Below are 24446 nucleotides of genomic sequence, written 5' to 3'. Positions count from 1 at the left end.
ATATTCAAATCTATGAAACATAACGTTATATACTAAATTAAATAACGTAATTCACACCAAGATCCCACAGACACAACAAGCTACCAAAATTAGGCAATATTACATTATGATTTTAATCTATATTCTAATTTTTACTCAAAATTGTACTTAGCTTTCGGGAGTTCTCTCTATAACAAACTATCTTGACCCCTATGAGTTGGCCATAATGAGAGTCAACTGTATCAGCCAAAAATGTATCGTAAAATAAGACAGTGACTAGAGCTGCATCATTGGAAGATATAGCTCTCTGTGTTAGTGTTTTAATGATACCGTATTGTGGTATCATTAAAACACTAATGATACCATATTGTGAGATTGGAGATGATGGAGTGATTGCTTCTGTAAATATCTTTCATTGTGTGTTTGTGTTGTCTTTTTATAAATACACTTAGCTATGATGAGGGCAATTTGTCTCTAAGTATGCTATATAGCAATTTGATACAGAAGAGGGAGGGGAGTGTGATCTATTGAATTCCCATTGAGTTTGTACATTTTCTGTATCATGTAAAATAACCTGCAAAATAAATTTGAATAATTCAAATTCAGTTATTTCAAAAAAAAAAAAAAAAAAAGACATCATAATTAGCTTTGTTATGATAATATCACAAATCAAGGATGCATTAGTGACCTCAATTTCATGTTTCTTAAAAGAATCTGAGTTCCATTTCCTCTCAAATATGTATGAATTATTTGGCATATGGCTTGATATTTTAAGACCTGTAAAAATTTACTTTTAAGTAAATTGTATATATTGATAGGAAGTTAGTAATGATGTAATTTTTTTCATGTAGTACTATCATATCTTGTACACCCCTTGAGGGTACATGGCAGGAATTTGATGATGATGATGATGTATATATTAATATATACAAGGCAAATATTATTATTTTATGGCATCTCCATGGAGTTTGGAGACCCATATTAACCATCATACACACAAATCCAATAATACCTCTCCTTGAATCTATTCACTGTCAGGAAACTTGTAGCCAATTCTGGCAATCCATTCCACTCACTCACCACTCTCCATGCAAAAATTCTGTTCTGCATACCCCTACTAACTACACTCTTACACAACTTCCATGGATGGCCCCTAGTTCTCTATTTGTCATATATTGAAAATTTTCATTTGCATCAATTTTATAAAACCCCTTTAATATCTTAAAAGTTTCTATCATGTCCCCTCTTTTCTGCCTATCAACTAAACTTTGTAACTCACTTCAACTTATCCTTGTAGGGAATATTCCACAGACCTTGACCATCTTGGTTACTCATCTCTGAATCCTCTTCACTTCCTGATCCCCAAGAAACCCAGGTGATCAAAATGTGGCTATGTCATAGCCTTATAAATGATAAAAACTTTATCGCTCATCTTTACTTATCTGTACTTGTTAGATAAGGAAGTTGTTTTTTCATCATCCAAGTAATCCTTTGAGTTATTTTGCCAATGTTAGCAATATGCCCTCTGAACTTCAAACTCTATGTCCACCATTATCCCCAGGTCCCTAGCATCATCAATTTCCTGCAATCCAATACCATCAATATGATACACCATATGCAACCTTTTCAACCTGAAGTGTATAACCTTACATTTTATAATATTAAATTGACAATAATTATCCTTTGACCACAATGCCAATTTATTTAAATCAACCTGCAGGATATCTACATCACCTTTATCAACTATTGCTCTCCCCAGTTTTGCATCATCAACAAACAACTGAATATCTCTTAAATCTTTCCCTCGTCAGAGGCAATGTCATTGATATACATATTAAAGAGTAGTAGCCCTAGTACTGAACCCTGAGGTACTCCGCTAGTCACCATCATTCTCTTATATTCTACTCCACCATATACTACTCTCTGGTGTCTGTGTGTTATCCATCCCTATCCATGCTACTACCTCATATCCATTCCCATTTGCTCCAGCTTTTGTAATATTTTTTCCATGTGATATTCTGTCAAATGTCTTGACAAACTCAAGCAGTATCATGGTGTAGTCATTACCTTTATCCAGTTCTGTTGTCACTTTATTATAAAATGTGAACAAGTTACTAAGACAGGACCTACCCTTTACAAAGCCATGCTGCTCACTATAGAGTATCGCACCCTAACCACCCACTGTTGTGTTTACCTTTCACCAACTTTTTCAATACTTCTTTAACAACCACTCCTGATATATTAATTGGTCTGTAGTTTGCTACCTCTGTCTTGGATCCACCTTTTTTCAGTGATTTGACTTAGATTGTACAACTTTATCAGAGGCAATACCAGTTCTCTTGCACATTCACATAGTACACGGGCGGATATGCCATACGGTCCCACTGCTGTATTTGCATTCATATTTTTTTAATATGCTGAACACCTTCTGTCATCTACCTCAATGTTGATATGTGTTTCTGTAACATCAGCAACAGTAAAATCTCCATGTGAATAATACACTTTTGCAAAATGATCACTCAGCAAATTAACTATTTCTTTTGGTTCAGTCACCTTCCTACCATGAGCATTGTTTAAAGTCATCATACAATAGTCATTTTCCCTCTTACTTGCTACATAATGAAAAAACTCTTTTGGGTTTACTTCAGGCTGTTTAGCTAATTCTCTCTCATACTCTGATTTGGCCTTTCCTATCAAACTATTAATTCTTCTTGCTAGCACTTTATGCTGATCACTTTTTTTTAATATTTCCTCCACAATGTTTTCTTTCTTTGCAGCTCTTGCTTTATATGCCTACCACTTAATTCCAACTTGATTTATCCTTGGGTATGCAATCTGGTACTGCTATTCTTAAGCAGGCTCTTACCACTTGCCATGCACTACTGACATTCTTTCTTTGTAGCTTCTGAAGCCATAGCACTGTTGCAAGATGACTCCTGAGTCTCTCATAATCACCAGTCTTAAAGGGCAAAAAATGCTGTAAAGAGATACTTTTCTGTTATGGAGAAAATCTCTTTGGTGTTCGTGTTTGGAGTGGAAAAGAATGTAAAATCAGACAACTCTTTATTTATAAGGGTCACTCATAGAGTTTTTGTTGATACTGATGTCAGGGTTATTTTGACATGTACTGAAGATGACTCTCTATAAGTGTCTTTCATACAGTTTTGGTGATAATGAACTAAGGGTTATTTGTAACACTTACTTGCAGATGACTGTTTATGAGGGCGCTCATACAGTTTTGCTGGAACTGAGTAGGTGATATTTCTGACTTGCTTTCTTTGAAACATCATAATTATCTTCATGTCTACCCAAACTAAACCCATTGGATGTTTGCAAACAAACCAGTCTTAAAGTTGAACGTAATCCCATTCTTGACAGAGAATTCCACATTTGGCAACTCTCCAGAATAAGACCACAGGATTGCTCTTGCCAATTGGAGGCAGTGTGTCAACCATGGTTATGAATATATCTTCTGATGCTATTATCAGATCCAACACCCTCAAATCCTTTTTCCATCTTGCAGTGCCTCCTTTCCTCCCTCCAATCAATGTCCCCATAGTTAAAGTCTCCCATAATAATTCTTCAGCCTACTCTCATTGTGCTAATCTGCCAATGCATGGCATTTACATCTTTCTGTGGACCCCCCTGGTCTATAGCAGCACCCAACAACATATTTTGTCCTATTTCCCTCTATCTCACACCAGACAGCCTCAAATGAACCATCTCCCCCAGACATAAAATCTCTTTTAACTTCTAATTTTGTTGGTTGCAATTCTTCAGCTATCATCAGCAGTATCCCACTTCCTGTCCTGTTCCCTCTATCCTCCCTGAAAATACAATACCCTTTACATTCTATCCCTATAACTACATAATTTTTGACCAACTTGAGCTGCTTAATGCCAAAAACTCCTCACCCTTATTCCTGATACTTTTTGCATCGTAACATCTCCTTGTACCCATAGTTATCCTTGTGTAATGTCATTACCAAACCATTTAAATCGGAAACCTGTGAATTCCCATTCAGCATTGCATAATCATTCCTGTACACATGCTCATTTTTCACAAGCGTGCCCAGACATGCTTGATTTCATCCTCCCTAATATCTAATTTCCCTGGTTTTGCACTACCACACTCTCACTAAACAACACTTTCTCTAAAATCTAATGCCCAAACCATTTAAATGTAGTCCATTGGACATATATAAGTCCTTTTCTTCATCAAATTTACTTCATATATCACTTAACTGCACACCATTCCTTCTGCACAATCTTCTCATTGGCGATCATGGCCCTTCTCAGTTCTCCTATCATACTGAGGCAGCAGACTCACAATCTTTACTTTCTTACTCTTCGTTTTTGCTTCTACTAACAACTCTTTCATAATTTCTCTCATTGCATATTTCTCACCTTTCAAATCATTTGTGCTTGCCAAAATAATTAACTTGTTTGCTTTTTTTCCTGCATACTTACAACTTCACTAACATCCTTTATCTTTACACCTGGAAAACATACATGCTTTCATCACTTTCTTTTAAGAATACCTCTTATCATTGAATCTCCCATACAATACTATCTCTTTTTTCCCAGTTTCTCATATTTTTATGCTTTTCCCATTCACTCTTTCTTTCATTTTCTATCCTTCTGTACCACATGCCAATCATTGTGCGCTTGAGTGACTGGAGAAATGATTGGCATGTGGTACAGAAGCATATTTTTATGCTTTTCCCATTCACTCTTTCTTTCATTTTCTATCCTTCTGTACCACATGCCAATCATTTCTCCAGTCACTCAAGCGCACATTTTGTCTTGCGAAGGAGTGTATGTAAGGATGTAATTTCTTTCTGCACTAGCTTCTCATCATCCACATTATTACTTTCAGCCACTTCCTTTTAACTCTCATTTTTATTTTGTGTACTATCATTCACTGCTTTTGCTACATTCTCTACAACACTTTGACAATTCTGCCTTATATCCATAATATCAATCACTTCATTATTTCGCTGCCAACATGACTCACATTTCTTATACTTGCTTACAAAACATTTCCGACAAATATTTTCTCCATTCTCACTCTCATACCGCAAACCATTCACTCTTAGCAATGATAAACTCTTGGTAAATCCCACACGTTAATATTGGTTGACACCAATGTCTTGGTTGCCATTTTTTCTTGTATCCATCAGAAATACACTTACCTACTTGCCTGTTGTGAATAGATTTTGCCAGCTGGTGAGCAATTACATATTGGATAAAACAGAATATTTTTATTTAATAAAAAGTAAATTTTCTAAACATTTTCTTTTTAACTTTAATAAATTCAGAACAATATGCATAATATAAAGAGCCATTCTAATAACAAAAATAAATATATCAAATTATGTTTTCCAAAAAAAAAAAAAAAAAAAACTTGTTTTTACTGGTCTTCCTAATCTTATTATTTGTTGACTTCTTCTTGGAATTGTTCTCACAGAATTTTCTCCAACAAATCCACAACATTAATCACTTTATGGAACTCCTGTTGACTTACTAGAATAAAAAATGGTGGTGGGGATTGTGGGAGTTTGTCTTGGGTGTATGTATATTTTTTTCCATGGTCAGTAGAATTTTGCATAATTTGTTGAATTATGGATATATATATATATATTATTTATTTTAAGCATAAAACTGCAATTGAGTTATTACATAATTTTTGAAGCGGGTAATCCAGTTAAATGCTTTAGAAGATAGATCCATCCATGATAGACAACAGTGGGATGCAGCTCTGAAATTTTTGGAATCTAGCCTGAAAGTGCGATTGCAGATTAGTAAGTTAATTATTTTTAAATTAATTTCATTTAAATCTAATTCTTTTTTTTTTTTTTTTTGTTATTTTTACATATTTCATATAAAATTGTCTCTCTCTCTCTCTCTCTCTCTTTTCCATTTATACGGAGGCTGTTCAATAAGTTATAAGACTATATGTATACAGAAAAACAGATTACCTTTAATCGTCATCATTTACATGGTCTTTTTTGAAGTAACTACCGTGAGACACGGTGCATTTGTCCCAACGTTGCGTCCACTTCTTAAACACATGTGAAAGTCCGTTTTTTGAGAGTTCTTTCAAAACTGCCTTCGCAGCTTTTACACATGCTTTGTTGCTTTTGAAAGGGCGGCCTCTTAGTGGTTTCTTAAGCTGAGGAAACAGCCAGAAATCACACGGTGCGAGATCAGGACTGTATGGAGGGTGTGGTAGGATATCTATGTTATTCTTCAAAACGTCCACTACACAACCAGCAATATGTGGCCTTGCATTATCGTGGTACAATAAGAAACCATTCTTCAGCAATGGACACTTCCTTTTGATGTGCTGTACCATTGTCCGTAAAACATCCACATAGTATGAGCCATTTACAGTATTCCCGGGTTCTACAGCGTGTTGGTAAACAATGCCTTCGTAGTCAAAAAACTTTATGGTCATAACTTTACCAGCCGATTTTACAGTTTATGCTTTCTTGGGGGTAGGCGAAGACGGATGCTTCCATTCACTGCTTTGTTGCTTCATTGTAGAGTCATAGTGATACAACCAAGCTTCATCTGCTGTAATGATGCATTTTAAGAAGTTGTTGCCTTCTTCCAGTCTTTCTTTCCATTCTGTGCACACATCCACTCGATGCTGCATTTGCTCCGGTGTCAAGAGTTTGGGAATCCATCAAAAACACGTTTCAGTCCCAAATGTTCAGCCATGATTGAGTGAACACTTCCCACAGAAATATTCAGGACAACATGCAGCTGGCGTACTGTAATTCTGTGATCCTACTTGATGATAATCGCTGCTGTGTTGATCATTGTCTCTGTGATGGACGTTGAAGGTCTTCCCTCACGTTCAAGATCTTCCACATTTTGCCTTCCTTCCTTAAAAGTTTTATACCAGTGAAAAACACTTGCCCTCGCCATTGCTTCATTGCGGAAAGCTTCACATATCATGTTAAAAGTGTCCGATGCCGATTTTTGCAAACGCACACAAAATTTAATCGCATAACGCTGTTCCAAGGATGCATCCATTTCGACGACTGGTCGCAGTTTGTAGGCGCGCCGAAACAAGCCTGCGTTTAGTCACATGACACTCTGGCACATCAGCCTGTATACGCCATCTATCAACCTCTTTTGTTAATACAGACAGCAACATTTCTTTATTCCACAGAAATCAATATTGTGATGAGTGGTTTTGCAACAGTAAAATTAGTCTTATTACTTATTGAACAGCCCTCGTATTATGCATCCATCATCTTATTAAAACATCTGCCACATCATTCCATATATAACAGTAATTAGCACTCGAAGAGATACCATTAGAACAAGAAGTCCTCTAAGGATTGAGTATTACCAAGAGTCTTTGTTTTCTCTTCAACACAATCTGTAGTTGATTTGAATATATATTTTTTTTGTTATCTAGATATAAATGAAAATAAAAGTGGGCAGTAAGGAAAACTAGAAAGTACAGCATCCATTTGCTGGTTTGGCTGTTATGTCCTTTTAGGTTATATTAGTAATTTGATTGCGGCTGTTGAACATTACTATAGGCAGTAAAAGAAATTAAGAATATTAATGTAAGCTAATTGTAATATGCTTTTTACTTTTCTTGAAATGCTTGAACATGTTTGTTTTCAGTAAATCAAGATTCAGTAAAAGCCAAGATTCTGGACAATGAAGATTTTGCAATCTTAAATTTTCTTTTTTATGTAGTTAAGCAATTGTAAATATCCTTTTTACTTTTCTTGAAATGTTTGAACATGTTTGTTTTCAGTAAATCGAGATTCAATAAAATCTAAGAATTTTGGAACTTTTTTCAAACCACTTCAGGCCTCCAAGAAGAGGGGAAGCAGGCTCACACCAGTAATGAAATCAACTTCCCACTTTGTTAGGAGTATAATGTATTCATGATATATTAAATAAAAAATTATATTATCAGTATCATATCTTTATTCTTGCAGTGTGCTTGGATTTTTACCAGCAGTGCTTCTAATATATGACAGTTTCTACTCAGCATTGAAGTAAACTACTGAGTTTGAAATGGTGTTATCTGGTAGTGAAACCTTCAAAGGTACTAATAAAAGGCTAATGCAGGTTATGCTTTCACTTCATGTTGCAGTATATCAATGTCAAGAGATGTAATCATTTTTGATCTTAAACTTTCAACACTGCTGTCATCTTGTTACTTTTGCCTCTCATGCCTTCTGTTTGGCATTAGAGGGGGCAAGTTAGATATGTAAGAATTGTAAGAGATATGTTAGACTCTTTTCTTTGTCACCTCAATAATCTACTTCCTAGAATCCTGTAATAAGAATATATATTCCAAATAAGGAAAAATTGAAGAAAGTGAAATATTTTATATTGACTTAGAAAAGCTGATGAAACACTGTAATAAAAATGATTATTTAATAATTGCAAGAAACTAATGCTAGAGTAGGGAACTGAAGCATACCATAGGTTGTAGGTAGATATGAAGAACAACATTTAAATCAAAAATGGAAACAAATTAAGAGATTTCTCATCATTTTATGAATCAAAAATCATAAACACGTTTTTCAGAAAAAAAGATATCCATGATATACTTGGAGTACTAGAGGACTGTGATCATTAATATATTATATAATCGTTAACAAAAAGCTATCTTCACAAGTAAGAGACAACAGTCTGTAGAGGCAATGATTTGTTCAGATCATTATCTGGTAGTCTCAAAAATAGCAGTACAAGCCAAGTGAAAATCACAAAAAAAACATGAAAATCTAAAGAAAAGAAACTACAAAACTTACCTACTCCAGGAAGATAGTATTAGGAATCTGCATCTAAACCGATTGACTCAATACCCATCTCAAATTTCTGTTTCTTCTGACATAAATGAAGAATGGACATATATAAGCAAATTAATAAATCAAACAGAAGAAGAGGTTCTTGGGACAAAAACAAAGACCAAAGGGAAAAAAGAACTGAAAATTTGGAATGATGAAATAGCAACATCTATAGAAGAAAAAAAAAAAAATTATAAGCTACACTTGCAGAAACAAACACCAAAATCAGTAGAAGGTTATAGAAATAAAAGAAATATTGCAAAAAAACATATTTCTACGTTGCTTATAAATTAAAAAAACATTTGAATAACTTAGAAAAAGATATAGTAGAAATTTCAAGAATATCAAAAGAAGAATGGATACAACATTACAAAAAATTATGGTACAATCCATTCCTTAGTAACAAAGAAACAGAAAATAAAAATGTAAGTAATACAGCAATAGACTTCTTGGAGATGATGGAATTGGAAGAAGCTTTATCAACAACAAAATATAGAAAAGCAGCAGGAACAGATGGAATTACCTTAAAGTTAATTGAGTATAGTGATATCTCTTTTAAAGTAAGATTCCTCACCTGTTAAATAATTGTTGGATTACCTGTAATATACCGCAAGAATGGAAAAATGCTAAAATAATGTCAGTTTTTTAGAAGGGAAATAGAAGTTTATGTGAAAATAACAGATATCTTAGCTTATTGCTGATAGTTTGTTATTAGAGGAAGAGGCTGGATTTAGGAAATGGGATTTCATCACACTGATGAAAAATCTTGTGTTTGTTAGTCAAGTTCATTTTAGTGTTTCAGTTAAAATTCCAAGAAAAGAAATTTCTCTTGACATGAGATATGTGATAATACAGTTGCCAAACGAAAACAAAAATCTTATGGTGAGATTTAAAACATTGTTAGAAAAAGCAGTTCAAGTGTCCATACTGTTATTAGGAATTATGAGTCAGCCAGAAATGTGTTCAACAAAGCTCAAAGTGGTCGGCCCAGATTATTAAGCGATTGAGTGCTCAAGTTGTTCTAAAATGAGTCAAGTCAAATCTGAAAATATCTGCTTCAAAATTAACAGAACATATTGCAATGATCACTTGTTAGACTGTGCGGTCTGAGACTGTATGAAGAATTCTTCAATCTAAAGGATTTAATGATGGAGTTCCCAGAAGAAAGCCTCTAAATAACCTCAACAAATCAGACAGAAAGATTTAACTTTGATAACTTCACAAATAGTTTATCTACAAAGACTTTGATTTTTAGAAAATAGTCCTATTTACTGACGAAATTAAATATAATATTTTTGGATCTGACGATCGTGGAAAGATCTGACAACAGAAAAATGAAGAATTGAAACCCGAAAATTTGGTTCCCACAGTCAAGAATGGTGGTGGCAATGTAATGGTTTGGGGATCTGTGGCAATGGCTGGGATTAGGAAATTAGTTTTTATCAAGGGTTCAATGGACCGTTTACAATACTTGAAGATGTTACAGGATAATTTACAGACATCTGTCAACAGCTTAGGACTTGGAAGCCAGTAGGTCTTTCAGCAGGATAATGATCCTAAGCAGACAGCCATATCAAGGAGTGACTGCTTTATAAAGTACCTGAACAGTCCATTCATCTCTCTGGTTACCAGACTTAAATGCAATTGAACACTTATGGGATTGAACTTGAGAGAAGAAACGTTATCTCTAATCAGGAATCCTTGAAGAAAACATTAACGCAGGCATTGTCTGAAATTACATACTGCAAAATCTCTTGTATTGTCAATGCCCAGAGAATTACAAGCAGTGGTTGATTCCAAAGGATGGCCTACATGATATTAATTTATTTTCCAGAGGCATGAATTATTATTATTATTACATAACACCTCCAGGGAGGGCAGCTACTCATCGGCAGTATTCAAACCCGCAGTCTTTTGGCCGGAGAACGGATACGCTAACTACTCGGCCAACCAGGCTGGCCAATGCACATTTCTAATTGTCATTCTTTTGTATGCAGACTTTTGTGACATACATATTTTCATTAAAAATATATTTCTTGTATATTAGCTTGATATTTTCTTCTTTTCTTAGACAAACATATCTGTTTATACTTTATTTTTTTGCTGTAACAAATGTATCATTTTTCAAATTCTTATAGTTTTTTCTAATGATGTTTAAGGTCGTATGTTGACAGACTGTATATAGAAGCTAATACATACATACATCTATCTTTAAGGCTCACCTTTCTTAATTGGGCCACCATTTAAGAAAGGTGGACCTTGATTCATGGCCCACCTTTCCTAATACATACATCTTCAAGGTCACCTTTCTTAATTGGGTTGTGGGGGCAACAGCTGCAAGAAGAACTTCCAATCGTCACGATCCTCTGCCACCAAGCTCAGGTGTTCTGGTGGGATTCCCAAACGTGTCCACCCAAGGTTTTGGATATAATCTATCCAGCGAGTCCTTGACCTTCCACGTGGCCTCCTACCCTCTGGCTTGGCAAAGAGGGCCTGTTGAGGGAACCTCTCTTGTGGCATTCTGACCAGGTGCCCGTACCAACGTAACTGTGATCTCTCAACACGGAGAAGCAGTGGTTGAGTATTGAGGGTTTCCCGAATTTCAGAGCTTCTGACTCTGTCGAGTCTTGTTAGCCCCGCAACTCCTCGAAGGAACCTCATTTCAGCCGCTTGGATTCGTGTCCACATTCTTTCGGTCATTACCCAACTCTCATGACCATAGGTGAGGATGGGGACATAGACTGTATTGAAGACAGCCAGCTTTGCCTTCTGGCTTAACTCCCGCTTCAATACTACCGAATGGCCAAGCTCCCACAATATTGAGCTTGCTTAGCCAATTCGAGTATCTAGCTCTATGTCCCATTTTCCATCATTCGTGAATATGGACACAAGGTATTTAAACTTCTCCACCTGCCTCATTAGGACTCCACTTACATGTAGAGTGCACTGGGATGGTTGTCTTGAGACCACAAATGTTTCAGTTTTGGCCACACTGATCTTCATTCCGGCGTCTGCACAAACAGCTACAAACCTATCCAGGGTCTGCTGGAGGTCATCTGCAAAAAGCAGACGTCCAACGCTACATCTTCCAATTCTGACACACTCACTGCCTCAGCTGTGCCTATCAATCCAGTCCATAAATATTATGAAAAGGAGGGGTGACAGAACACACCCTTGGCGGAAGCCAACAGAGACTGTGAAAGGTTCAGACTTTGTGCTGTTTACCCTGACACAAAACTCTGGGCATTCATACAGGGACGTGATGGCAGCTAATAGTTGGCCATCCATTCCATACTCCTGTACTACTTGCCAAAGCTTATCCCGAGGAACCCGGTCATATGCCTTCTCCAAGTCCACAAAACGTGTAGACATTCTTGACATATTCCCAACATTTCTCAAAGACTTGCCTTAAAGTGAAGATTTAGTCAGTTGTGCTTCTACCAAGATGAAAGCCACATTATTCTTCCTGGAACTTTGACTCAACTATGCTCCTGCACCGTCTTTCCAAGCACTTAGCATACACTTTCCCAGGCAGGCTGAGCAGAGAGATGCCATGATAGTTACTGCAATCCTTCTGGTCTCCCTTCTTAAAGACTGGTATTATTATGCCTGTCTGCCATTGCTTTGGTGCTTGCCCAGATATCCAAGCAGCCTGACACACTCGAGTTAGCCAGAGAACACTGTCTCGATTTAAGGCTTTTAGCATTTCGGGCCGAATTTCATCATCGCCAGCAGTCTTGCCCGATTTTGGTGATTTTATTGCTAAATGGACCTCTTCTGCTGTGAGACTAGTCATTTCCCTGATCTGCACCTTTTGGATGTCCACAACTGTTGGGCCACCCGGGTTAAGAATGCTCTCAAAGTATTCCTTCCATCTGTGGAGGATATCCTTCTAGGTTGTTAAAAGTGCACCATCAGAGGCTTTAATTGCCCTTGCTGTGCACGATTTCCTCCCTCGAAGGCGGAAGATGGTCTGCCAGAATACTTTGTTTGCATTTACATAGGATGAGTCTAATCTTTCTGCAAAGGATTCCCAAGCCTTCTGCTTTGCTCTCTTTACTGCCTCAGCAGCAGCTTTTTGTGCCTCAGCATACTGCAAACACATCTCAGGTGACCTGACCCTAAGCCATGTTAGGTAGGACTCCTTTTTTGGCCGGACAGTTTTTTGGACTTCTCATAGAAGCTAATAACTTCACATTAATTGCCTGAGTATACTATATTGCAAAGCACACATTCTTTCAGGTGTGGAGTGCTATGCATTATGGGAAAAGCTACTACCCAGACTGGTTTCAACCTTTATTGAGGTCTCATCAGTAGTAGCCAGACCCACTGTAAGCAAACTCTGTTTGCTTACGCCTGTACAAAGGATTAAACAAGAATATAATTTCTTTGCATTTTTAATTTAATTTAATTTTTAGCACTATATAAATATCAGAAGATAAGAACTTAAATATCTCAATCTGAACTATTTTTTTGTATATTATTATTGTAGCTATTTTTTGTGATAATGCATCAACAAGGTAGTGGGGAGTTGCTTTCTCTTCACTAAACAAGATCTCAAGTTTCCAAAACCTCCTGCTTTCACACAAATAACTGGGAGTAAAAGTATATCGGATCCACTTGTGATTGTGTGCATTTGCTATATGGGACAGATGTTTAGGAGTGATGCATGTCAGTACACATCAGAGGTAAAAAAAGAAGACATAAATCAGAATTAGCAGCACACACAACAAAGACAAATCAGGTATTTTGGCAGTATACGAAAGCTTACAGTGGCTATAATTTTTTTGTCGGAATATTCAAAGTTATCAGCAGTGTTAATAAATCCAGATCAGTGTAACAAGAAACAAGGTTAGATCCTATATCAAGTTTGGTCATATGTCATCAAAAACCTGTTGCATGCAGATCTTAGATGTTGTTCTCATCATGTTACTATCCAGCATAATTATTATTATTATGCAGGTATCTTCAAGGAGGCAGAAGACTCATCGCAGGAGATCCATTATTTACACAATACCTATCTTAACTCTTCTTAAACTCATTCACTGACGAATCACCCACAACCTTTCCCTCCCTGCTGTATAATGAAAAAAGTTTTTGGTGTCAATCCTATAAAACCCCTTTAATAACTCGCATAGTTCTATCATGTCTCATCTTTTCCACTTATCAACTAGTTTTTTGAAGCCTACAGACCATCACATTACAATTTCAGTTTGTTCTCATAGTGAGCATTCCATAGACTTGCCACAATCTTTGTCACTTCCTCATCCCCACAGAATCTCAGTGACCAGATCTGCCCACAGAAGTTTGGATGTGGCCTTATAAAGGTAAACAATAACTTCACTATCCTTGCTTGTTAGTGTATTCTTCAACAATGTAATACCATCCACATGATGGTATGGATGCATTTGCCACCCAAAGAATGGAAACCTAAGTTCAATTCTAGTTGCCAACTATAAGAACTTTTTCTTAGCTTTTTTTCAACCAGTTACCAAGTTAGTCAATCTCTAACACAGACAAGCAGGTTTTTCATCCCATAAACTCAAGAAAATTGACACTAGAACTCACTATTTCAGAGTAAATATAGTGTTAAGATTGATGGCAGCACTTGGCATCTCTCTCTGTTCACCTGATGCTGTGTATAATTAGTGATAGTTTTGTGAACTGTATCTCTGATTGGCTGCCAGTGGCAATTAAACTTTCCCATCAGTCTCCAACAGCTAGATAAGGCATTGACAGATTTATTTTATTCAAGAAATACATAGCTGTGACATTTTTGAGATATTTCATCAAGTTTGGCATAGTGGTCTGCTTAGCAAATTTCCATCTTTAGTCTATCTTATAACTATTGCAGTTAGGTGATCAAGTTTTTCTGTGGAGGTAAGGAGGGATAGGCTTCCTGTTTCAAATTTCTTTGCCAGTACTGGAATATCCTGGGGATCCATACTTTTTTTTTTGTACTCTTCCTCCACTAATATAAATGACCTATCAGTTGCCTTAAATTCTATCCATAGTTTTCCTGATGATGGTGTGCTCCACCCTCTTCTTTGAGACATCTTGGTCCTTAAACATTCTGTTTTAAGATCTATAATTAATTCCCTAAACAGTGAACTTTCCATTCTTCAGTTAGTTGAGAATGTTAACTATCATACATGGCTATTCAGCCTCTAGAAATGCCATGTATGATAGTTAACATTCTCATTTGTGCAATTACTAAACCATAGATCTGTCTAACGTTTGAATACTGTTCTCACAGAAAATTCCTGTTGCTAACTAGAAGAGGATGGTCATCCAGTTAATTTATGATCTCTTTCTTAAATGCTCCATCCAACCATTTGCTACCTGATGCCTCTGTAGGTAATTTGAGTACTTAAATGAGTAGAAAGGCTTATGCATTGGAAGTTCATGTTAATTTATTTAATGGTATTACTTCACAACCCAAGAATAATAAGAAAATATTTCACTGCATATAATACCAGCAAAATATTGACTAATAAGTTAAATAAATACTAATTCTTTTTTTATTGTTCTTGTGTTGTGAATTCAGTGAGTAGTGCTCTGTCATTCTTGTTCTTTTTTCCTAGATGTATAAAAATGCAAGCAGATACTGCACTGACACCCATTCCAAACACATTGATGCAGATTCAGATTAACCAAACTTCATCCTAATGCCCTTCTTCATTCTGTGAAATTGTCTTCTGGAATAGTTTGCTGTGTGTACTATTGGATTATCCTCCATCTGCTCAAGAAATGCAATAGTTCCTTTTATCATCATAACCACTTACCTGAAGATTGCGCAGATATGGTGTAGGTTTTTCAATCTTTCACATGCAGAATTAATGTAAAACAAAAAATAATAATTTGAGAACTAAGCATGAATTTTAACATACTTCATCTGAAATTGTGCAAAACATGCAATGGAATTGAATGCTGTGAAAAGTAGCACTATTTTTCTGATGCATGAAGTTTGAGATTGAAAATATCACTCCTTAGTTCAAGACCACTCTTTCTGAATTGCCACAGTGAATCCCAAAACATTTAGAGATGGATAATTCCTAGTACACTTGCAAGAAAATAAATAAATAAATAAATTACAGTGCAACTAACTTTTTTTTAATGAATGTGTTTGGTATCAGGAGTCTTGAAAAACTAATAAGTGGTATGAGACCTAACACAGAGAGTAAATTATAATGAGAGAAATGGTGAGAACAAGAGTGTAAAAGCAACAATGTTATATAATTGTGCTAATGATGGGAATGGGCATTATCATGGATGTGATTACAAGGAGAGAACGACTTCAACTTTGTGTTCGTCCAGTTCCGACCCATCTAACATGTGCAAAAATGTCTATATGTATAAGGCACTAGACAAGAATAGAGATCTGCAAGTTGTCCAACTGTGTCATACAGACACAAGTATACAAAAGAACATTCAGGTAGCTTATTGTGTCTATATGTGAATGCTAGGAGTATCAGAAACGAACAGGTAGGATTACAATGTTGCCTTGGTCAATATGGGACCTCAGATTGTAGGCATTAGTGAGACCTGGCTACCATAATCAGATATATTAACTGGTATCGAGTGTAAGGGGTACAGTATTTTTAAGAAGGATACAGAGAATAGGAAAGGAGGGGCATGCTGCTAATGATATTGGATGACTTGAATTTAGTTAGTGTTGAGGATGATTGTAATACTAGTAACAGTATTTCATGTGTCAGTGAATTTGAAGCCATCGGGTGTGAATTGGAATCCAACAAGATCAATTACATAGTGGTGTGTTGTTACAGACCTGGTGAATCGGTTGCTAGTGATGAAGAAATGTATCACCAAATAGAAAAGATGGGTGCAAAAAGAGTAATCATAATGGGAAACTTTAATTATTCAAATATTGATTGGGTAGCAGTAAAATCTCATGAGAAGAATAAAACCAAATTTATTGAGCTGTTGTGGGGCAACTTCCTCATGCAGCATGTGACAGAAGGAACTCTAGATCAAAGAGTGTTACATTTGATTATAGTGTCGGAGAAATATACTGAGTTCAACAGAATGGTATTGGTTGCTGGATGGGAAGAATATCAACAGTGGATGGGAAGCATTTAAAAAATACTTAAATAATGCAATATCTGAATATGTTCTGAGAGTTCAAGAAATGAATAGGATACAAGTCAAATGGATGTGTAATCTTATTACGCAAGAGATTTTTAAGAAACTGATGTTGTGGAAGGAATACCAGCCACATAAGGATGGTGTCCGTTATGAAAATTACAAGCACCAAGCCAGAAGAGTCACAACTGTTGTATGGAAAGCTAAGTCTGGGTATGAAAAGAAACTGGCATTGCATGCTAAAGACAACCCACAAGAATTGTATCGATATGCTGCAAGTAAAAGAAAGAATGAATATGAAAGAATAACTGTTCTAAATGTACATGGCGTGAGGGTGATAGATGCAGAAAAGGTTGTTCGACTAATTAGTGCCCATTTTGTTGAAAGCTGTCAATCTGGTATATGCAACATGAGTTCACTGCTACCTCTTCTGAAGAAACTCAGGTGTATGAAGAGGGGTGGGAGTATTTGAGCGGTTGCAAATACTGAATAAGAATTCAGCAATAGGGACTGATGGGATATCAGCATGGGTGTTAAAGCGTGTTCAGCTGAACTGGCTATTCCTTTGACCAGGCTCTATAATTTGAGTCTTAGATCAGGGAAGATTCTGCAGGAATGCAAAAAATTTATGGTAATCGCATTGCACAAGGGTGATGAAAGACTGATGTATCCAACTATTGACCAATCAATATTTCAGGAGTGGTTTTGAAGATTTTGGCAAAATTGGTTAGGGCTTACATTCAGAAATAGGTTGAGAGTGAATCTCTACTTTGCAATGAGCAGCACCGATTTACTAAGGGAAGGTCATGTTTTAACAACTTGCTCACATTCTATACTAATGTTACCATTGAACGAAACAAGGGGAATGGATACATCATGATACGTTTGGATTTTGCTAAGGCTTTTGACTGAATACAACATGAAAGACTGTTGCATAAATTGGAGGATATGGGTTTGAATTATGAAATATTAGTGTTGTTAAGAGGATCGCAGACTGACAGATACCAAAAAGTTGTATACGGGGCACGTGAGTCTGCATGATTTAAGGTAACTAGTGGTGTACCACAAGAATCAGTTCTTGGTCCACTGTTATTCACTCTGTACATTAATGATATTAGGAAGGATTTGACAGGTGACATACAGCTTTTTGCTGATGATGCAAAGATAGGTAGGGTAATCAGCATTGCTGCTGATGGCATTAGTTGCAAAATGATTTGAATAGGCTGGAATTCTGGGCATGGGAAAATGGATGTCAATTCAATGTCAGTAAATGTAAAGTCCTGCACTTTGACATGATTAGATATCCAGTGTGTGTATTATATTGTCGATAGGAAATTGAAGTTCAGTGGGCCATGTAGCAAAGATTACAAATACAACTCAAAAAGATAATTGCAATGCTGAAACAAACCGTGACATGTAAAGATAAGGATGTAATTTTTTCTCTTTACAAGGCCTTGATAAGACCTCACTTGGACTATTGTGCAAAGGTCTGGTTTCCATTGGGATTCATATACTGGAGAGAGTGCAAAGGAGAGTGTTAAAAATGATATCAGGATTGTAGAATATTGATTATGAACACAGATTGAGAATTTGTAGACTGCAGACACTAGCAACCATGAAAAAGAGGGCGATATGATTGAGACTTACTAACTTCTGAACGGGTTATACAGGATTTCAGTTGATGGAATTTTTCACTTTGTGGAGGGTGGAGAAAGGGCAATAGGGCATCCTTGGAAGCTGAGAATGAATTCTGCCAAGAAGGGGGTGATGGCCTCTTATAGGATGTGGATGTGGTATGTGCAAGCAGTTTGAATGAATTCAAGAATAAATATGATAGCTGGTGCATGTAATATGTGGCCTCCCTGGAGATCTCTCTTAATAATAATAAGAGAGCCATTTGGGTGGCCCCGTAATTTGGTGAAAATCTGACAAGCCACAACATTCTTACTCTTATTTATATTTTATCCTTTACTGAGTAAATCTTTAATAAGTATTTTATCCTTACATATTTGAACTAATGTATTTATATAGATGTGTGTGTATTTATTTCTTTGTTAGCTGAAAACAGCCTCAAAGACTTAGTAGGACCAGGATCTTGGGAAAGTTGGCTTTATTGGAAATATCAAACTGATGAGCAAAAACTTAGATGTGCTATCAAATCAGAACTGGAAAGAATACTGAATTCTGATTATTTTTTGGTGAGGAAAATGTTGTTTATGAAGATAGTTTTAAATTTATATTTTTTTTCATTTTTTTTCTTATATATATTTACATACAGAAGAAATAAATACCCCCCCCACACACACACATTCATATTAATCCCATTCTCAAAAAAAGTTGCAGACCTTTTTGTGTGTAGAAAACTTTTTACATTATATATACAGGATAGCCATAAATAAACAGGTGTTGTTCAGAGTCCTGTAGCAAAAATTGTATTATTTGAAATGGAACCAAACTTGATGTAACTACACTCTGGAACATGGGATTTTTATTTACAGAAGATAAAAAATAGTACAAAATTCTGCCACTAGGGGACATTTGGCACTATAAGAGAGAGTGATATTTGCATAATCTCACTGTTTATATCAACATGTTTGTGTATATAAGGAAGAACGAAACTGATTTGCTTCATTCTGATAAGACTGAAGTGCTATGAATCTCGCCTTACTGGAACATGCATTGCTAGTCAAGCTTTACTATCAAAAATGCAGTAATGCTAATGCCACGCTTCGAGAATTACAGTGTTTGAAGGATTGGAGAAAAGGTCCAATGACAATAACAAATCATAGAAAAATGATTTTATGAAATTTTATTCAAAAATAGTGAATCTTTATCAGTGAGGCTACAATGAAGGCGCAAGGAGTTATTCCTCAACAAGTTGGCAAAGTTGCAAGTGCTGTCATAGAACACAGAATGAATAGCACACAAGAGGCCAGCAGTACTCGGGCAATATCAAAGCAACTGGACATGCCTTACTCAACTGTGTGGAAAATCCTGCATCAAATGCTGAGGTTTTTTCCCCTACAAAATCCCACATACTCAAGCTATTGAACATATTGAACCACAACATGAAAAATGATTTGTTGTGTCTCTTCTAGTCATTACTGTTTAATTAATTCCATACCACATGCTTATAGTGCCAAATGTCTGCTGGTAGTAGAATTTTGTACTATTTTTTATCGTCTGTAAATAAAAATGCCATGTTTCAGAATATACTACCACCACCAAGTTAGGTTAATTTTGTCCAATACATTTTTCGCTACAGGGCTCTGAATACCTCCTCTTTAATTATGGCCATTCTGTATTTTAAGAATTTCTAATGCAGATAATTGAGTTGTTAAATGAATAGTACATACATGACTGAGGGACTAAAAAGTATATATAACTAATGATTCATTTGTAAAGATGGACATTTGGAGGTGGCCTGTCTAACTTAGTTTATTTATTTTTAAGACACAGAAAAAAAAAATTTTATCTAAGCTGTATGTGGTCAAGTTTGAACAACATGGAGAGTGTGGAAGAATTTTTGCTCTTTTTTTCATCTCTCATCCCAAAGTGAGGAAGGTGAAAGAAATAGGAAAAAAAAGTTTCAATATATTATTATTTTCTCAGACATCTCCATGGATGTCTGAGAAATGTCATTATAGAGTGCCTATACTAATCATTATTCACACAATATCTTTCATACTTCTCCTTGAACTAATTTACTGACAGAGTAAATCACTCATAAACACCACTGATAAGTTGTTTCACCCAGTCACCACCCTCCAAGAAAAAAAATTGATCCTGACACTCTTGCTAACACTATTTTCTTGAATCACTATATTCTGGTACCACTCACAAAGAAGTAAAAAAAAAAAAAAAATTATGTTTTAATTCGACTAATTTTGTGAAAAAAAAATTGTTTCACTTCATCAGGAAATAGCATGCTTAAATTGAAAAACTACAAGCAAAGTAATGAGTTAATGTTTCGAGTAAAGAATATTTAAAATCGCTTAAACAATGAAATGCATGCATTCGCTGTTATGCTGGCTGATATATTTTGAGTCAGTTTAACGGCAAATGCACGCAGTCTTGATACTCACTCCTAGATCCTCTCCAACATTTCCTCATCCCTAAAGAATCCAATAACAAGATCTACATCCAGTAGTATCCAGATGTAAATAGGAATAATAATAATAATGTCTTGGGTCACATTAAACTGGCAGCAGCCATGTGCTTTTCCATATTGACTGTCACTCTTAGCTTTGCATTATTACCAGAAAACTGAATATTTCTCTTTAAACCATTTCCTGTATCACGGATGTATAAATTAAATGGTAGCAGCAGTCCAAGTACAGAGCCCAAGTTCACTACTAGTCACCCACCTTCTCCTCTCAGCCATCCTCTTATCCAAATTCCCAGCACAATATGCATTTCTATTTGCTCCAATTTGTGTAACAGTTTCATGTGGTATCCTGTCAGATATTGTGTACCCATATCATTTATCTATTATAAAAAAAGACTTACCCATCACAAAACCATTCTCGTAAGATCTGATAATATTGGAGTTTTGACAGATAATGAATTAGTCTGGAGGAATACTGTTGATAGGAAGGTTAAAAATGGTGTAACATTTTTCATGTAGTACTATCATAATATCCTGTGCATCTCCTGATAGTACATGTCAAGTATTTAATGAGTGATGATGATGATATGATGGTCAGCCAACTATTAAGACAGCAATTAGCCAAAACATTAAGAGAACAGATGGCACTAATGGCAAAATCATATTAAAAATGGAGATATTAGAAAGGAACTTGAGATTGCTAGCATTCAAGAATATATGATCAGAGCTAAAATAAGGTGAGATGGTTATTCAAACAGAATTGGAGAAGAATGTTTAGTAAATCAGATTTTTGATGTCAGGAAAAAGACCTAGACAAAGTCCAGTATCTCGTGGATTGATGCAATAAAAAAAAACAGAATGTAAGATATGAAAATATAGGTGTGCTGCCAAGTGATAGACTAATTTGGAGGAAAATTGTACACTCTACTGGCCAAGACATCTATAGACGTCAAGTTTATCATGGATGCGAAGTGCATATTAAAATTGTAATACCATTGATATTACATTTAAATATATGAAGGATACGAAGCGTATGAGGACGTATATTTGATCCATAATGGCTGGTAAGGTGGTTAATAGGTAACTAGTAATAATATAAGCTTCATCATGTAATATATGCCAAAGTATCCTGTATACCCTTTGAGGATACATATAAGGAAACTGATGATGATTTATATATTTATATATATATATATATCGGAGTTCATATTTACTCGGTTAATAAGTTAATAATGTTATGAATATTAATATGGTTTAAATGACTATAACACTGAGATTAAAAAAGAATAAGGTTTAATCGTGAGACACTACTAGTTTCGTTGAAAAAATCAACTTCCTCAGGTGTCCAATACAGAGAATTATATAAAAAATAACAGAAACATTGTAAAATAACAACAACAGATCTAATGTAAAAAACTGAAGTTCAGTTTAAAAAAAGAATCATCATCATCAAATTCCTGCCATGTACCCTCAAGGGGTGTACAGGATATGATAGTAATACATGAAAAATTTACATCATTACTAACTTCCTATCTACAATTTTCCTCCAAATCAGTCTGTTAATTGTCAAGACTAAAACATTATCAGACCTTATATTTCTATCGTCTAAGGCACTTTGTACCGTATCAATCCACCTATATCTTGGTCTTCCTCTGGGTCGTTTTCCTGCCAAACTGGCAGAGAACACTTGTTTTGCTAATCTTTCCTCTCCGATTCTATTTAAGTGACCATACCACCTGAGATTAGCTCTACTAATGCATTCCTGGATGCTGACAATGTTAGGTTCTTTCCTAATATCCTCATTTTTAATATGATATTGCCATTGATGCCATCTGTTCACGCCTCTAATCTTTCTCAGGACTCTCATATCTGCGGTCTCTAGTCTTTGGTCAAGTGTTTTACTTCTGACCCAGCTCTCAGATCCATAATTTAAAACTGGTTTCAACACTATCTTGTATACAGCTAATTTAGAGCTCCGACTAATTTCTCTCTTATTCCATATGAATTTATTCAGTTGACTTCCCACCATACCAACTTTGCTGATTCTGTTGTCTATTTCTATATATAATTTACCATCTTCAGTAAAAATCGTGCCTAAGTAACTGAAATGTTTTACTTGTTCCACAGGTTCTCCATTCACAACACAGTTGACATTTTCAATGATTCTGCCTATTTTCATTGTCTTTGTCTTTTTATTGCTGACCTTCATACCATATCTATTACAACAGCTATTCAGTTTAGTCAGAGAATCTTGCAGACTTGTAGCGGATTTATTTAGAAGTATAACATCATCCGCATAAAGCAAAGAGCTGAGATTAACATCTCCGATTTTGATATCAGGTTTAATACCACTTTCCTTTATAATGTGATCCATATAGATAATGAATAACAGAGGGGATAATGTACATCCTTGTCTCACACCAGATTTAACATTAAACCATCTTCCTGTACTTCCTTCAATTCTAACTGCTGACTTACAACTCAAATAAAGACTAAGTATTGCTTGATATAATGCCCCATTGACACCATATAACTGCAGCATATTGAATAGCTTCTCTCCTGGCACCTTGTCATATGCCTTTTCCAAATCGACAAAACTTAAATACAGATCTTTGTTATATTCCCATGCTTTCTCGACTATTTGTCGTAAAGTGAAGATCTGATCCTGACAGCCTCTATTTGCCTTGAATCCAGCTTGTTCTTCACCAAGCTTTTCTTCCACAATTCTTCTCAACCATTTCTCAAGTATACTTGCATAGATCTTGCCAGGAACATTCAGTAGGGAAATACCTCTGTAATTCTCACATTCAGTTTTATTTCCTTTTATATATGGGTACTATGAGAGCTCTACTCCAATCATCGGGAATTCGTCCCTCAGTCCAGGCTTTCTGAACTATGCAGTGCAGCCACTGTAAGAATTTTATACCACCATACTTCAGCATTTCTGGTCGAATATCATCTACTCCTGCTGCCTTTCCACATTTCAAGCCTTTGATGGCTTTTTCTACTTCAAGTCTGGATATGTATTCCTGACTGCATGCCTGGTCAGTGTTTTTTATCATTGTGCTGTCGTCACTGTTTGTTTCATTTAGCAGTTTTTCAAAGTAATTCCTCCATACTTCAAGGATATCTTTTTCCCCTGTTTTCATGTCACCTTTATCATCTCTAACTCCTTTTACAGCACTCTTTCCTCCATTCCTAAGCTTCTTCAACAACCTCCAGAATATTTTGCCACCTTCTTGATATTTATTTTCTATATTCTTTCCAAAGTCCTCCCATGACTTTTGTTTAGCTAGTTTTACACACTGTTTAGCTTTCTTACATTTGTCTCTGTATTCTGTAAGAGTAAAAGCTGACTTATTTGAGAGGAACTTTTGATATGCTTTCTTCTTTTCCTTCAGTTCCTCTTTAACTTCCTGTGTCCAC

At 35.8% G+C, this 24446-nt stretch overlaps 1 protein-coding gene across 3 annotated transcripts in view; it reads left to right on the top strand.

The window, feature by feature from the left end:
- Opa1 (Opa1 mitochondrial dynamin like GTPase) overlaps positions 1-24446 on the top strand; it is a 712584-nt gene that overhangs the window by 558201 nt on the left and 129937 nt on the right. For all 3 annotated transcript variants that reach the window (XM_090408405.1, XM_090408403.1, XM_090408406.1), the window contains 2 exons: positions 5674-5782; positions 18971-19110. In XM_090408405.1, coding sequence (XP_090264531.1) covers positions 5674-5782; positions 18971-19110 — 249 coding nt within the window. The remainder of the gene's footprint in view (positions 1-5673; positions 5783-18970; positions 19111-24446) is intronic.

The sequence above is a fragment of the Typopeltis vanoorti genome, chromosome 18 (genome assembly GCF_054136105.1).
Source record: "Typopeltis vanoorti isolate ZY-2024b chromosome 18, IOZ_Tvanoo_1.0, whole genome shotgun sequence".
Classification (NCBI taxonomy): Eukaryota; Metazoa; Arthropoda; class Arachnida; order Uropygi; family Thelyphonidae; genus Typopeltis; species Typopeltis vanoorti.
This window is presented reverse-complemented; position numbering and strand designations above follow the sequence as displayed.